Below are 16,079 nucleotides of genomic sequence, written 5' to 3' on the forward strand. Positions count from 1 at the left end.
GTAATAGATTTTAACTTATAGTCCAAGGGCACTTTGCTTGTGAGTAATGAAGCATCTCTATTTTGAAAATAACCTTCACCAAGGCACATAATGTCCCAAGTGAGAGGAGCAGAGTGGAGGTAAGACTGAGTCCCATAAAAAGTAAACACAAATTGTAAATGTATATTGTATGTGTATTTCATGGTGATAATAAATGCAAACAAACCCTAAAAGATTTTCAGACCACATTAAGATAATCGATGCACTGGAATAACTCAAGGATTTATTTTGTTTCTATAACTTAGGATAGCTGGTATAAACCTTGTCATAATATACATGGAACATTAGCTGTTTCTGTTGGATTACAATGTATCCCTACCTGTTTTTTCGTATAAAAGATGTATGAAACCAAAAGAAAAAAGGGCAGTCATCATAGTATTTAGGAAGATTCTAAAAAAGACATGGTTAAAGAAAAAAGATTAATTTCCTAATAAAACTGGCACAAAGAACTAATAATCCAGTGAATTTAAAATTTCTTCCCTTAATCCTGTAAAACCATATTAGCAATAATATCAATTAAATTTGCAGCACTTTACAGTTAATGATGATATAGTCAAGACACAAGAAGGCTTCAAGAGAATGTTGAAGGATAATCAATACATACATTTGTTTATGTATTATATACAATATATATAGTTTATATATAGAAAGAATATAATATACAGTATATATTCTCACACATATTCCCATCTTTATTCTCATATATTCTTATATATATATATACATACATACATATTCAAACACACACATATATAGTGACTTATGTGCATTATAGGAAATTTCCAGGTATTTGTACTGTTAAAAACTGAAAAAAAATTAAAAGCATGCCATATAACAATACACAGAATCAATGAATCTAAGATATGGTTATTTGAGAAGAGTAACAAGATTGGCAGATCTTTGTTCCAATTAATCAAAAGAAAGATAGACTCGAATGAGAAAATGGTGTTCACTACCCTTTTACCCCCTTTCCATATTGTGGTGGAAATATTAGCTGGAGCAATCACGCAAGAGAAGGTGGTGTGGGAGGTCCTTCTGTCTATGTGTTGCTTTTATTGCTTAATGAATAAAGAATTGCTTTGAGCCCATGGCAAGGGCTAGGTGGGAAAAGCTAGGCTCTATGCTGGGAGAAAGAGGGCACAGTCAGAGAGAAGCCATGCAGCCACAACTGGAGACAGATGCTGGGAATTTTACCTCGTAAGCCACAGCCATATGGCAATATACAGATGGACAGAAATGGATTAAATTAATATGTAAGAGATAGCTAATAAGTAGCTACAGCTAATGGGCCAAGCAGCAATTTAATTAATATAGTTTCTGTGTGGTTATTTTGGTTCTGGGTGACAGGGACAAGCAAGCAGCCTCCGCCTACAAGAAGGAAATTAAAGTGATGCAAATAAGGAAAGAAGAATACAAATGTAGCTATGTGGTGGCTTGAACTCACAGAGATCTGCCTGCCTCTGCCTCCTGAGTGTTAGGATTAAAGCGGTGCACCACCAACGCCTGGCTAAGAAATTATGCTTAAAATGTTTTAATATAGTGGCAACAATAAATTTGGTTTGCCATTTTGGGTTTTGGGGAGACAGAATTTCACTATTGTGGCCCAGTTGGTTTACAACTCACAATGTATATCAGACTGTCCTCAGACTCATAGAGATTCACCTACCTCTGTCTCCTAAGTGATGGGATTAAAGACATATGGCAGAACTCCCAGTGGACACAATGTATTTTAAATATACAAAACAAAAACATAATCACTGCTTTGTAGTATTTTGTTTATTTTTAAATCAAGATGTTTCCATATTTATTTAAAAATTAATATACACTTATTTATAGAATTCATGAAATATAAAAATATTATATATGTTCTTTAGGAAAATGTGTTTCATTTTTATTTGTTACTTTCCTCTAATTTCTTTGCTATAGCGGTTTATTATTTGTGGGTTGTTTTGACTTTTCAAGCAGGGTTTCCCAGTGTAGCCTTGGCTCATGGAACTCACTCTGTAGACCAGGCTGGCCGTGAACTCACAGAGATTCACCTGCCTCTGCTTCCCAAGTGCTGGGATTAAAGACGTGCTCCACCATGGCCCAGCTATTATTGTGTTTTAATAAATAAAACTTAACAGACTATCAGAGGGCTAAGCAGCCATATTAGTCAGCCATACAGGCCAGAGAGTGGCACACATCTTTAATCCCAGGACAGAGCTCTGTGAGTTCAAGGCCACTCTGTGCTAAACAAGAGAAATAGAGCTCACACAAAGGTGATCCCAGCACTTGGGAATACAAGCCTTCATTCCCAGCACTGGGGAGGTGGAGACAGGAGTGATATGCCTGGCTGGAGAGAACTATGAAGGGAAAGAGGCAGGAACTCATTGGAATGTGGAGTCTGAGGATGGAAAGGTGCATTATAGGGTTGCCTTTGTTTGTCTGAGCCTTGGTGGAGGCAAGATCTCTCTAGCGGCTTGGCTGCTTTGCTTTTCTGATCTTCAGGTTGAACCCTAATATCTGTCTCTGGCTTTTTATTATTTGCACTTCAACAGACATGTCTGTCATTTTCTTTATTGGGCACTGTAGCAAAGGAAATTCCAAACCAAAACCATTCAAAAGACTAGACCAGAAAGTCATGCTTGGTGACACAAACCTGTAACTTCAGCACTTGGGAGGCTGAGGCAGGAGGACCACATCTTCAAGGCCAACTTGGCTTGTATGGTAAGCTTCCAGTCAATCTGTGCTATGCAACTCTGTCTCAAAAAACCAAAACAAGGAGAAAAAAAAAAAACAAGACAAGAAAAAGGTGTATCTTCCATAGAACCTTCATCTGGCGATTGATGGAGATAGAGACAGAGACCCACATTGGAGCACTGGACTGAGCTTCCAAGGCCAAGATGAGGAGCAGATGGAGGGAGAACATGAGCAAGGAAGTCAGGACTGAGAGGGGTGCACCCACCCACTGAGACGGTGGGGCTGATCTATTGGGAGCTCACCAAGGCCAGCTGGACTGGGACTGATGGAGCATGTGATCAAACCGGACTCTCTGAACGTGGCTGAAAATGAGTACTGACTGAGAAGCCAAGGACAATGGCACTGGGTTTTGATTCTACTGCATGGACAGGCTTTGTAGGAGCCTAGTCTGTTTGGATGCTCACCTTCCTGGACCTGGGAGGAGCAGGGAGGACCTTGGACTTCCCATAGGGTAGAATCCTGACTGCTCCTTGGACTGGAGAGGGAGGGGGAGGGGAAGTGGGGAGAGGGGAAGAGGTGGAAAATTTCAATAAAAAACAAATAAACAAGGTGTGTCTTGATTACTCACCGGAGAGAGAAACTTCACTTTCACATCATCATATAGAGCTGGACAGTTGAATACATTAATTATTACTCTGTCTGTTTCAACATCATGAAACATCTGTAATACACATGAAATGCAGAATTATATGCTTGGTTAAAAAGTGCAAGCATAAAGTTCACCTTTACTCTGTCAAACATCCTAAAGTTATAAAATATTCTTGGTGCCATAGCCCAATAAGTCCATATATTTAAGTAGATATTAATCTTTCTATGAAATTGTAACTCAGTTATTTAAATTAACCTTACATCTGTTGAAGGCTATGATGGCACACTGTTGAAAATACAGCAGTAAATATAGTAGATCTCAACCAAGAAAGCATTACTGTTGGATATACATCATCTCATTTTCCTATGTCAAAGGCTTTTTAAAAAAAATGTGCTATGCATGCCATCCCCAAACCCCATGTCTTGTGCTGGTTGTGCAGTCTTTGTACCCACCCATTCTGGTGAGTTCCTGGCAACCTGAACCACTTACAACACCCTCAATACTCAGGCCTAACTGTTAGCTCAGCTTCTGTGATGACCTAGCCTGGTAAGTGTTTACAGAACATCAGCAAACCCAAGGCCATGCCAGATACTGGAAATCTAGCTAAGGACTCAGTGCTAGTAAACTCATGGAACGCTGTGGAAAAATGGGCAGAAAGACTGTAAGAGTCAAAAGGGCAGGCAGTTTGCTGTGATGTAATGTGAAAGCTATACTCATAAAATCTCATTGGTATGACCAAGCAAACATGAGCTGAACAAAGATGACACTAATCGACAAGCCAAAGTGGACAGATAGATGCTGTGATGCTCAAGACTACACCAAAGACTCTAAGTAACCGAGGAATGCCAGGAGTTGGAGAGGGGTCTTCTCCAGAAAAGAGAACACATACTAGTTATTCAGTACCAAGTGGTTAACTCTGAAAACAAGCATACAAGTAACATTATTTAGATGGAGCAGGTTACAGTCATGAAAAAATATATACATATATACACATAAATATATGTATGTGCATGCAATAGCAATGAGTGAAACATTAGTCGTATTTGGATGAGAACAAGGGGAAGCATAGGAGAGGGTAATTATAGTATAAAAATACTTTAAAATGTAAAACATGAAAACACAGGTGACAACTGAGATTACTATACCTAGCAAAATTATCAGCCATCATTGGAGGAGAAAAAACTTTCCATGATATAAGGGGGCTAAAAGAAATCATGCCTAAAAAACTAGCCCCACAGAGAATACTGAAAGCAATACTTCAAACTGAAGAGATGACTATGCATTTAAAAGGGTAAAGAAAATGCCTGCCAAGGAATTGAATGGAAACACATACAGAGACCCACGACAGTCAGTCCTAAATGGGATGTCCTCATCACATCCTTCTTGTCAGGAGTCAGTGAACCATGCAGTAGAGGAGGAACGAAGGCACAAAGGAATCAAGGCCTTCCAAACACAGCAGGGCTGACATACACGTGAACTCGGAGACTGTGCTAGCAAGCACAGGGCCTGCATGGCTCTGCACAGATGAAGTTCTGGCTAAGAGGAAAAGTGCACATAAGCCCACATCCCTAAACCAGAAGCTAGCTTCAGTTGATCATCACTCACAAATGAAAAATAGTTCTCTCCACAATGGAGACTCGCTGGGGATATAAACCATTCTTAAGGCTAGATCCATGCCCAGCAGCAGATTGCCAACATGAAATAAACTAAATGTCTCATAATGCTGTCTCAGGGAATTTATTTATTTTATTTATATTTTTAACCACACACATATAAAAATGTCTTCTAATTTTGTGTGTAGGGTATATAAAAGTGTGTCTACTTACAGGTATTTCTCATTTTTTTTGGCTAATTTTCTTCTGTTTGTTTGCTTTGTTTTATTATGGCTTCCTCTTTTTCAGTTTTTGAGACAGGATTTCTCTGTAGCTTTGGTGCCTGTCCTAGAACTAGCTCTTGTAGACCAGGCTGGCCTCGAACTGATGGAGATCAGCCTATCTCTGCCTTCCAAGTACTGGATTAAAGGCACCACCACCACCTGGCATATTTGTATTTGAAATTCAGTAGTACTTTGAAATTCAGCACTGGCATATTCTGGTTTCTTTTATCTTAGTTTAGCAATTATTCTTTAGATTCTTGTTTGTTTTCAAAACAGAGATAGAAAGGGATTGGATCTGAGAGAGGAAGTAGGGAGTAGTAGTTGGGGAGGGAAATGGTAATCTGAATATAGTCGATGAAAATTTTCATTTTCAATAAAAGTGTTTAAATTAAATTTAAAACTTTAATTTAAAAAGGGGATACACCCAGTAACTGAGGACATACCTCAATAACAGGGGAGTATAAAAAGAAAATAAATGATGCTAAATCCAATGGAACACAAAATAGAAAAAAAATACAAAGTACAAAAAAAGATAGTAATGAACACACTTTTCCAGCAGTAGCTTTAAATATAAATGCCCTTGACTCCCCAATCAAAAGACACAGACTATTTGAATAAGAAAGAAAATCCATCTTTGAGTTGTTTACAAGAAACTCCATTCATCTTCACAAATGGGCACCAGCTTAGAGGGAAAGGAGAGAAAAAGTATCACAAGAAAATAGAAACGGGGATTAAGCAAGTGTTGCTGTCCTAACATTTAACAAAACAGATTTCAAACTAATATTCAGAAGATAAAAAGAAGGTGACACCATTCTGATCAAGAGAACAATTAACCAAGAAGACTTTACAGTCCTACACATATACGCACCAAATTCCTAGGCACTCAATTGTATTGAAAACAAAACAAACAAAAATGAAAGTACTACTGAATTTCAAAACACAGTAACAATAACACGTGACTGATTTCAGTAGCTAACCTCCAATAGAAAGGTAATTTGGACAAAAATCACAGAGAAACATTGGAATTATATGACATCAGACATCAAATGGACCTAGCAGGCATCTATCAATTATCCTACCCAAACACTGAAGAGTATATATTCTACTCAGTAGCCCATGGAACTCTAAAACAGATCACATGCCAGTATACAAAACAAGTCTCAACAAATACTAAAATGATTGAAATAACTCTGTACATTCTATGTGGCCACAATGCAATAAAGCTTAAAGTCAACAACAACAAAAAAAAACTCAAATAAAAACAAACTAATAGAAATTAGATAGCACAATACTAGGTCAAAGAAGACATCAATAAAGAAGGTTTTTTGTTCTCCTGAAACTAAGCAAAAATAGCAAAACTCTGAGGAATATTAAAAGCAGTACTAAGGGAGACATTTATTCTTGTAGGCACACACATGTACACATAATAAATAAATAAACAAACAAATACACAAATAAATTGAGTCAAAGAGTGGCTCCTGGCTTTGACCAAGGATATTGCACAGCATTTTTCAATTATGGCTTTTCATAGTGAGAAGGTATTTCAGAATGCATAGTTTAGGACCTCATATGTTACATCACATAAGGAGGATTTTGTGGGGAGACTTATAGACACTTAGATGTGGGCAAACAAGGGTCTGAGTGGATAGTAGCAGAGAGGCATAAAGGAGAGTATGAAGAGAAATTTAAAGGCATAACCAAGAATCAATTAACTGGTCTTGGGGTCCACAACAAAGAGTCAAGGACAATATCACATTTGAATATCCAACTGAACCTTCATCTGGCAATGGATGGGAGATAGAGACAGAGACCCACATTGGAGCACCGGACTGAGCTCCCAAGGTCCAAATGAGGAGCAGAAGGACAGAGAACACGAGCAAGGAAGTCAGGACTGAGAGGGGTGCACCCACCCACTGTGACAGTGGGGCTGATCTAATGGGAGCTCACCAAGGCCAGCTGGACTGAGACTGAAAAAGCATGGGATAAAACCGGACTCTCTGAACATGGTGGACAATGAGGGCTGATGAGAAGCCAAGGACAATGGCACTGGATTTTGATCCTACTGCATGTACTGGCTTTGTGGGAGCCTAGGCAGTTTGGATGCTCACCTTACTAGACCTGGATGGAGGAGGGAGGACCTTGTACTTTCCACAGGGCAGGGAACCCTGACTGCTCTTTATATTGGAGACGGAGGGGGAGAGAAGTGGGGAGTGGGGGGAGGGGAAGGGAAAAGGGAGGCGGGGAGGAGGCGGAAAGTTTTAATAAAAAAAATATCCAACTGAGTGAATACTGGTATCATAAATGGAAACAGAGAAAAGTTCCTCAGCAGATGTCTTTAAAGAGGGCCCTAATGACAGATTTGGCAGATATCACATAGTGAATATTCAGAAACATCTACAGAGTAAATGAAAGAACAAATTATAATTTAAAGAAACAGAATTCTGAGCACAAAAAGAACAGAATGAAAATATAAGAACTGAACATCAAGAATCAGGCCTTCAGCTAGGAGAGGCAATAACAAACAAGAATTGTTTGAGGCAGGGACTAGCATTAGTAATAAAAGAAATTTGTGTTAGTGATAAAAGAACTTAGTGTTAGTAATAAAAGAATCTTTAGAAGTTCCTAGGTAATATTTATTACTTTAAAAAAAGTGACTGGAGGGGCTAGAGAGATGGCTCAGTGGTTAAGAGCATTGCCTGCTCTTCCAAAGGTCCTGAGTTCAATTCCCAGCAACCACATGGTGGCTCACAACCATCTGTAAAGAGGTCTGTCGCCCTCTTCTGGCCTTCAGGCATACAGACAGAATGTTGTATACATAATAAATAAATAAATATTTAAAAAAAGTGACTGGAAACAAGACAAAATGGCCAAAACTGACATGAATTTAAACATTTAAAATAAACTTAAAACCTTAATAGATTGCTGGGAAAGCAAAAGACAAAGACAGAAGAGGCTAGAATTTACAGGAAGTGCCCTGCAAAGCCCATTTTGAACAGTGAGGTGAAGTGAGCTCTGGTTTGCAACAAAACCAAGCATTACCAAACTGATGGTAACCAGAGAGCATCATACATCTCTTTGTGGCTTGGTGGAATGAACAGGCTGTGTTGTGTTTTCTTCTCTCTCTCTCTCTCTCTCTCTCTCTCTCTCTCTCTCTCTCTCTCTCTCTCCTTCCCTCCTTCCCTCCCTCTTTCCCTCCCTCCCTCTTTCCCTTCCTCCCTCCCTTACTTTCTTTCTTTCCTTTTCTTCTATTTTTTTGTTTTTCAAGACAAAGTTTCTCTGTAGCTTTGGAGCTTGTCCTGGAACTCCCTTAACAGACCAGGCTGGCCTCAAACTGGTTAAAGGTGTGCACCATTGCCGGACTTGATGCTGTGTTTTCAATGAAATGCCAGGGCTAGGGAAAACGCTTGGTTGGTGAAGAGACTGTTGTGCAAGCATGAGGACCTAGGCTGGGATACTCAGCACATACACAAGAAGATAGTTCTGTAATCCTAACACTGGGAGTGTTCAGACACAAGGAGCCCTGGTCTTGCTGAATTAGCAAGTGTTGAAATAGGAGCGGCGGGGCTGCGTCTCCGGCACCCGGCCGCCCGCATGGCTAGCTTATGCCCAGAAATAATTACATGGAAACTGTATTCTTTCAAACACTGCCTGGCCCATTATCTGTAGCCTCTTATTGGCTAGCTCTTACATATTGTTCTAACCCATTTCTAATATTCTGTGTAGCCCACGAGCTGGCTTACCAGGGAGGATCTTAACCTGCATCTGTCTGGAGCAGGAGAATCATGGCGACTCCCTGACTCAGCTTCTTTATCCCACCATCCTGTTCTGTTTTCTCCACCCACCTAAGGGTTGGCCTATCAAATGCAAATGGGCCTAGGCAGTTTCTTTATTAATAAGAAATCACTCACACATCATTTCCCCTTTTTCTGTTTAAACAAAAAAGAAAGGCTTTAACTTTAACATAGTAAAATTACATATAACAAAGCAGTTATCAAGCAAGAATTACAGTTACAATATTTATATCTATTTTATCTCTTATCATAACTAAGGAAAACTATAACTATTCATTCTTCAACTCCATCAAAGACTCCAGAAGGATATAATAATACTTAAGTAAACAAGAAATCCAAAACTCTAGAAATGACAGAGACATCTCGCTGCCTGGACAGTCACCCAAAGTTCCTCTATACCGTTGGGGCATCCATCTTCGGCCTACAGGCCCATGGTATCCAGCAGACATTCTCATCAAGCAAGAAATTCCAAAGACAGTTCAGTCACTTTTTGCTGTGTCCTGCAGAACGTCTCGCAGACTCTTTCATGAATCAGGAACCCCGAAAGACCATCTCACCTTTAGGCAAGTTCAGCAGTCCTCTCTCTGTGGGTTCTCTGTGTCCAGTTTATGTAACAGTCCAGGCAAGAGCAGTTTCTTGCCCAAATGGCTATCAAACTCCATAAGGATCCTCTTCGATGCCCATCTTCCTCTCGAAGTAGCTGGTGCTGCTAGGAGCAGACATGTCTCATTGTCATGAAAAACCCTAAATTATTAAAACATTTAAATGCCATATTCTGCAGCCTTTGAGAGATATGAAGAATGCCTATCTAACTGAAATATATCTCTATATATCTAGATAATCTAAGTAACATGACTATAAGCTTTATTATTATCAATGATTATCCATTAGCAACCTATATTTTTTAAAATGAACTACACAATCACAATACCTTAATCAAGATCAAAAATACATATACATATAACAAAATTGACAATAAAATCCATACCAATGCAAATTATTCATATCTATATCATATCCCCCTTTAAATGTAAAAGAACATTTATAAACAATATTTGGGAACATGGGTGTAGTTTTTTCTCTCCAAACTGCCACATCAAGCAAGCACCAGGATTAATGAGATACTCAGCTTCAAAAAATAAGGTGAGTAGCCATAAAGGCAAGCACCAAATGTTGACCTCTTAATTCTGCATGCACGCACACATACCTGCACCTGCATCAGTCAATGTCCCTATACTACCCCACATACACACACCAACAAATGACAGATAAAACCAGAAATTTCAGTTAATGTGTTTTCTCTTACCATACAATTTTTAGAAGAAAAACAGGAAAATATAGTCTCCTGCCACATCACTATCTGTACTTCTAGGTCACTTCCGTCACCTTTTCCAACACCTGAGTGAAAGTGAAAAATATAGACTTGTTAACTCAAATCAGCTCTCCTATTGACACAGAGCTTGAGAAGGGAACAATGATCTCATTGAACAATGTGGTCATATTTAATCATTTGATCTTGTAGAGATTTTGATTTTGAAAGCCAAGACTTTAAAGACCTAATTTTGTCTCCTAAAGTAAAATTTGCATGGCTAGAGAGAGAGGGAGAAAAAAGATCATTTCTTTAGAAGTTAGAGTTAGAATTCCATTGTTTCATCTTTCTAGAAAAAAAAACAGTGAAGGTGGTTTGCAAACTTTCTTAAACTTTCAATCATGACATTTAAAAATACTCATCTAAATATCAAAGGGGGAGGGGGAGAGAGAAGGGGGAAGGGGAGGATTGGGGAAAGCTTGGGGGAGTGGGATGGTTGAGATGGAGGAAGGACGGATATGCGAGCAGGGAAGTAGACATCTTAATTAAGGGAGGCACTGTGGGGTTGGCAAGAGGCTTGACTCTAGAGGGGGCCCCAGATGTCCACAGGGATGTCCCCAGCTAGGACCCTGGGCAGTGGAGGAGAGGGAGCCTGAACTGGCTTTGTCCTGTAGTCAGACTGATGAATATCTTGCATATCACCATAGAACCTTCATCTGGAGATGGATGGACACAGAGACAGAGACCCACACTGGAGCACTGGACTGAGCTCCCAATGTCCCAAGGAGGAGCAGAAGGAGGGAGAACATGAGCAAGGAAGTCAGGACTGAGAGGGGTGCACCCACCCACTGAGACGGTGGGGCTGATCTATTGGGAGCTCACCAAGGCCAGCTGGACTGGGACTGATGGAGCATGTGATCAAACCGGACTCTCTGAACGTGGCTGAAAATGAGTACTGACTGAGAAGCCAAGGACAATGGCACTGGGTTTTGATTCTACTGCATGGACAGGCTTTGTGGGAGCCTAGTCTGTTTGGATGCTCACCTTCCTGGACCTGGATGGACGGGGGAGGACCTTGGACTTCCCCTAGGGCAGGGAACCCTGACTGCTCTTTGGACTGGAGAGGGAGGGGAAGTGGGGGAATGGGAGGAGAGGGAAGGAAATGGGAGGAGGAGAGAAGGTGGAAATTTTGAATGGCATTATTTATAAACCAAAAAACAAAATGTTTGAATTTTTAACAATAACAACAACAACAATAACAACAACAACAAAACCCAGAAATACAGGCTGGCCATATTCAGTCTTTCTTTAGTACTCAGTGTAAACGTCTCATGAATGTTCTTGTGCCTCTCTTTTTACTTCTAATGGTCCCCACTTCCTTTGTCATTTCCTCAGAACCTGGTTTTGGAAACCTCCACTTAACTTTCCCCCATATTGTACCTTAACAGATACTCTAATAAGACACACTCATTTTTGATGATCCATCTAACCTTGTTTTCTTTATATTTAAGGTTTCATTAACACCAACTTACTAAATTATAATTATGAATTGTAGTTTCTTGCCTCAGTTCCCTATGCTCCATTCCAGTTACTGAACTTCTGCTGATGTCTACCAGAAATCAATAAAATGTAAAAACTGTTACTGCTCATATGAAATGTTTTATGTAACACCATATTATGTACAATGACTATAGATAATAAAATTAAAAATTATAGAACTACATGAAGACAAATATATGAAACCACATGACAAGAAAAATGAATATCTATATCCCTAAGTTCTCACACACTTAGACATTTCAAACTGTATGAGCAGACTTTAATGATTTAAAAACACAAATAAAACAAACAAAAATCCTATGAGGTGAAGCATCTGTCTTGCCCATCCTTCACCTGTTTATTCCTTAGCCCCAAGTCTGTAACTAATATTATGTTTACTTTTTTAGGTGATGGGAATTTTTGTTCTTTTTAATTAATTTATTTCTATTTTTTTTTTGTGCACGGTGTTTTACCATGGGTATTACAGACAGTTGTGGTCTGCCATGTGGTTTCTGGGAGGTGAACATGGGTCTTCTGGACGAACAGTCAGTGTGCTTATCCCATAAACCATTTCTCCATCCCATGGGATGTGTGTATATATACTCCACATGCATGCACATATACTTACACACACACACACATACACACACACACACATTTCCCCTCTCTTCTCTCCTCTCAGTCTCTCATCCCACACCTCCCCTCTGCCACACCCCATCCACTCCTCCTCTGTTTCTACTCAGAAAAGGAACGCCTTCCAAGGATATCAACAAAACATGACATATCAAGTTGTAAGACCAAGCACCTTGCCTTGTAATAAAACTAGGCAAATCAAGTTGATTTGCTTTTTTTTGTTTTTAACATAATCAATTGTGAATATTTGTTTCCCACATAAAGATGAACCCTTTTAACCCTTTCTGTTTTACAGAAAAAGTTTCATATAACATCATTGCATTGGATTCTGCCAAAATTTGGGTTTAACTTATAAGAGAAGGAGAAGTACAATGTTATAGGTTTTGCAAAGTATCACACATGAACAGGCAGACAGGAAATGACTGAACTTACAGGTAAGTGCAAGCTACTGGACACAGCTAACTTACATTTCTTTGGAAAGATTATTTGTAATTATCAGTTTTCTACAAAGTAAAAATTTACTTCTGCTGGGATTTGATCTGACTTGGGCTTGCACTAATCTTGTGCATTCTGCCACAACACTGGAAGGTCATGTGTGCAGTTTCCTCATTGTGCACGGAACGCACTGTTTCCTTGTGGTCGTCCACTCTCAATTCTTTCCACACTGTATTTCCAATGATCTCAGCCTTGGCACCATATATATGTTTCACTTTATGTAGGTGGTGATTAACACTAAGACTTAGAACTGCAGAGTATAAGAGACTGCATAATATACTCAAGAACTTTTAAAGGGAAGGAGACACTGGAATAAGCCTTATCAGTTATACAAGAACAAATAAAACATTTTCTGCCTGGGTATTTCTGGAATCACAACAGAGATGCCAGTGAAGGCTGTAGTAGGAGGGGATGGGGTAAATGAAGAGATCAAGTGATGAGAAGCAGATGGACCCCGAACTAGAGATGAGTATGGGTCTTATTTCCCTGCCCCTCCACTAAAGCATGGGCCCCAAATCTACTCTGGGCTAAGAAGCAATGAGAGAGGACAAGGAATGACTTCTCCAACTCCCACACCAACTGATGAAGAAAAGGGAATGAGCAGGACACTTAGGAGCTGTCAACAGGCTGTCACATGGCCAATGGACAACTATAGAGGTAGGAGTTCATGTTTGAGACATTGTCAATAGGCAGCTACTCTATGAACATGAAAAAACTGGTCCTTCTACCCAACCCTTCAGTTCCAAATAAAGTACTTACCATGAATAGAATAAACAATAAATCTTTTTATCACAAGTATTTTTCTTGGAGGGAGAGTCCATTGGTAGCTAATTTTCAGTTTTTCAAAATAGTCAACATATCTATTCTGCAAAGCAACAGAAGGCTCAATTTAGATGAAAATAAAAAGCCAAAAGTCAGTGTGATTAATCCTGCCTCCTTTTGTCTTCCTCCCCATTTCCCCCTTTTTACAAAGAATTTGTCAGGAACAGTTTAGGTGAGGAAACAATTGCAGGAGGGTATTGTGTAGTTGCGTGTATTTCATACATGTTGTCTCATGATTGAATATCTAAAGTACTAAGTTTGGTGATGTGGTGAATGGACATGACAGGAGTCAGTCCTTGCAAGTGATCTGCCATGTTGTTGTTTTTTTCACATGTGTGTGTATGTGTGTGTGTGTGTGTGTGTGTGTGTGTGTGTGTATGTTTTGTGCAGAGGCCAGAGGTTGGTGCTAGTTATTTCCTTGGATCATCATCATATTATTATCATTTTCATCATCTTTGAGATAAGACCTTGGTACCTCAGTGTGTAGACCTGGTTGGCCTTGACTTTGCTATGTAGGCCAAGATGGTTTAGAATTCCCATAAATTTATCTTATTTTTCTGACACAAGCTGTCTCAGTAAACTTGGAAGTTTATCTATTTAGGTAGACTGACTAGGCAGTGAGCTCTGTAGAGTTACCAGTCTCTACCTTTCTTCCTTGCCAAGTGCAGAGATTTCAGACTTGTAGCACCAGACCCTCACATGAGTGCAAGATATCTGAATTTAGGACCGTATGCTTGAGTGACAGGCACTTTACTGAATGGACCACCTCCCAAGTCCAAGCTCATGCTTGAGAAGGTGGCTTCTCAGATAAAAAAAAAAAAAAAAAACAAAAAAAAAACAACAACTCAAAACAGTCCCAACATTTCAATATGGTAGTTGAAAATTAGTTATAATCACTACATTGGAGAAAAATGTGATTTCGTGGAGAGTGGTCCTTATTCATAGCAGAACAGCATACGAGGAGACTCCAGAAGCCATTCATATGTCAGTAGATCACATGCCACCCTTCTTCATCTCTCCACTCTACAGCTGGAAAGCATCTCCACCTTTCCTTTCCTTATCATCCTTGGGAGAATTCCTTGGGAATTGCTAGCCCTTTACTTTCCTTATGGGATGTTCCTCTGGTGTTGAGCCAACTGGAAAGTGCCAACAAAATTAAAACCCATGCTTTCTACTAGAAATGGAAGTCTGGGATCATTGAGATGTCTTAGTAGGTAAAAGCACTTGCTATGCATACATGCAGAACTGATCTTAAATCTCAAAAAATCATGGAAAAGAAATCCAGGCATGGCTGTGCATTCCTGTAAACCTGGCATTGTATTGTGGACGATGAATCCCTGGTGCTCCCTCAATAGCCATCCTAGTCTAAACATCAATGAGATTGATTGAGGTTCAGTGAGAGGCCCATCTCAAGACACTATGGTGGAGAACAATAGAGGAAGATGCCCAATGTTTTTCTCTGGCCTTACACACACAGCATCTGAACCTACATACTCACACACACACACACACACACACACATACACACACACAAAGAAATGGAAGCCATGTGTCTTTCTGAGTCTGTCATGTTTTCTCTTTATACAGAACCTAATTAAAAATATATTGATGTGTATGTGCATGTGTGTATTTATAAGCTTTTATATGTTTGTCATAGCTCATTGTTGAAATACGAGCGGTGGGGCTGCGTCCCCAGCACCCCAGCCACCTGCTAGCTTATGCCTGAAATAACAACATACAAACTGTATTCATTTAAAGACTGCTTGGCCCATTTCTATCTAGCCTCTTCTAGGCTAATTCTCGCACCTGGACTAGCCCATTTCTAATAATGTGTGTAAGCACCCCAAGGTGCGCTTACTGGGAAGATTCTAGCCTATGTCCATCCTGGGTCTGAGCTGCCTGGGAGAGCGGAGCCTGGCGTCTCTGCTCCAGAGAGCAGAGCTGTGTCGCGTCTCTCCGGGAGCAGAGAATAGTCTGACCTCACTTCCTCTTCCTCCCAGCATTCTCTTCTGTTTACTCCACCCACCTATGTTCTAACCAATAAAATGGGCCAAGCCAGTTTCTTTATTAGCCAATGACCTTCCTCCATCATTTCCCCCTTTTCTGTTTAAACAAAAAAAAAGGCTTTAACTTTAATGGAGCAAAATTACATATAACAAAACAGTTATTAAGTAAAAATGACAATAATCTATATCATAACTAAGGAAAACTATAACTAACTATTTTTAACTCCATCAAAGAGTC

At 39.6% G+C, this 16,079-nt stretch overlaps 1 protein-coding gene across 2 annotated transcripts in view; it reads right to left on the bottom strand.

Annotated features, from left to right (window-relative positions):
- Positions 1 to 16,079, bottom strand: part of LOC126488882 (phosphatidylinositol 3,4,5-trisphosphate 3-phosphatase TPTE2) — a 60,012-nt gene that overhangs the window by 1,910 nt on the left and 42,023 nt on the right. For both annotated transcript variants that reach the window (XM_050122676.1, XM_050122675.1), the window contains 3 exons: positions 10,344 to 10,423; positions 3,350 to 3,442; positions 359 to 429 (listed from right to left, as the gene is read on the bottom strand). In XM_050122676.1, the coding sequence (XP_049978633.1) occupies positions 359 to 429; positions 3,350 to 3,442; positions 10,344 to 10,423 (244 nt within the window). The remainder of the gene's footprint in view (positions 1 to 358; positions 430 to 3,349; positions 3,443 to 10,343; positions 10,424 to 16,079) is intronic.

The sequence above is a fragment of the Alexandromys fortis genome, unplaced genomic scaffold (genome assembly GCF_014885135.2).
Source record: "Alexandromys fortis isolate MF-2015 unplaced genomic scaffold, M_Fortis_MF-2015_v1.1 scaffold_209, whole genome shotgun sequence".
NCBI lineage: Eukaryota > Metazoa > Chordata > Mammalia > Rodentia > Cricetidae > Alexandromys > Alexandromys fortis.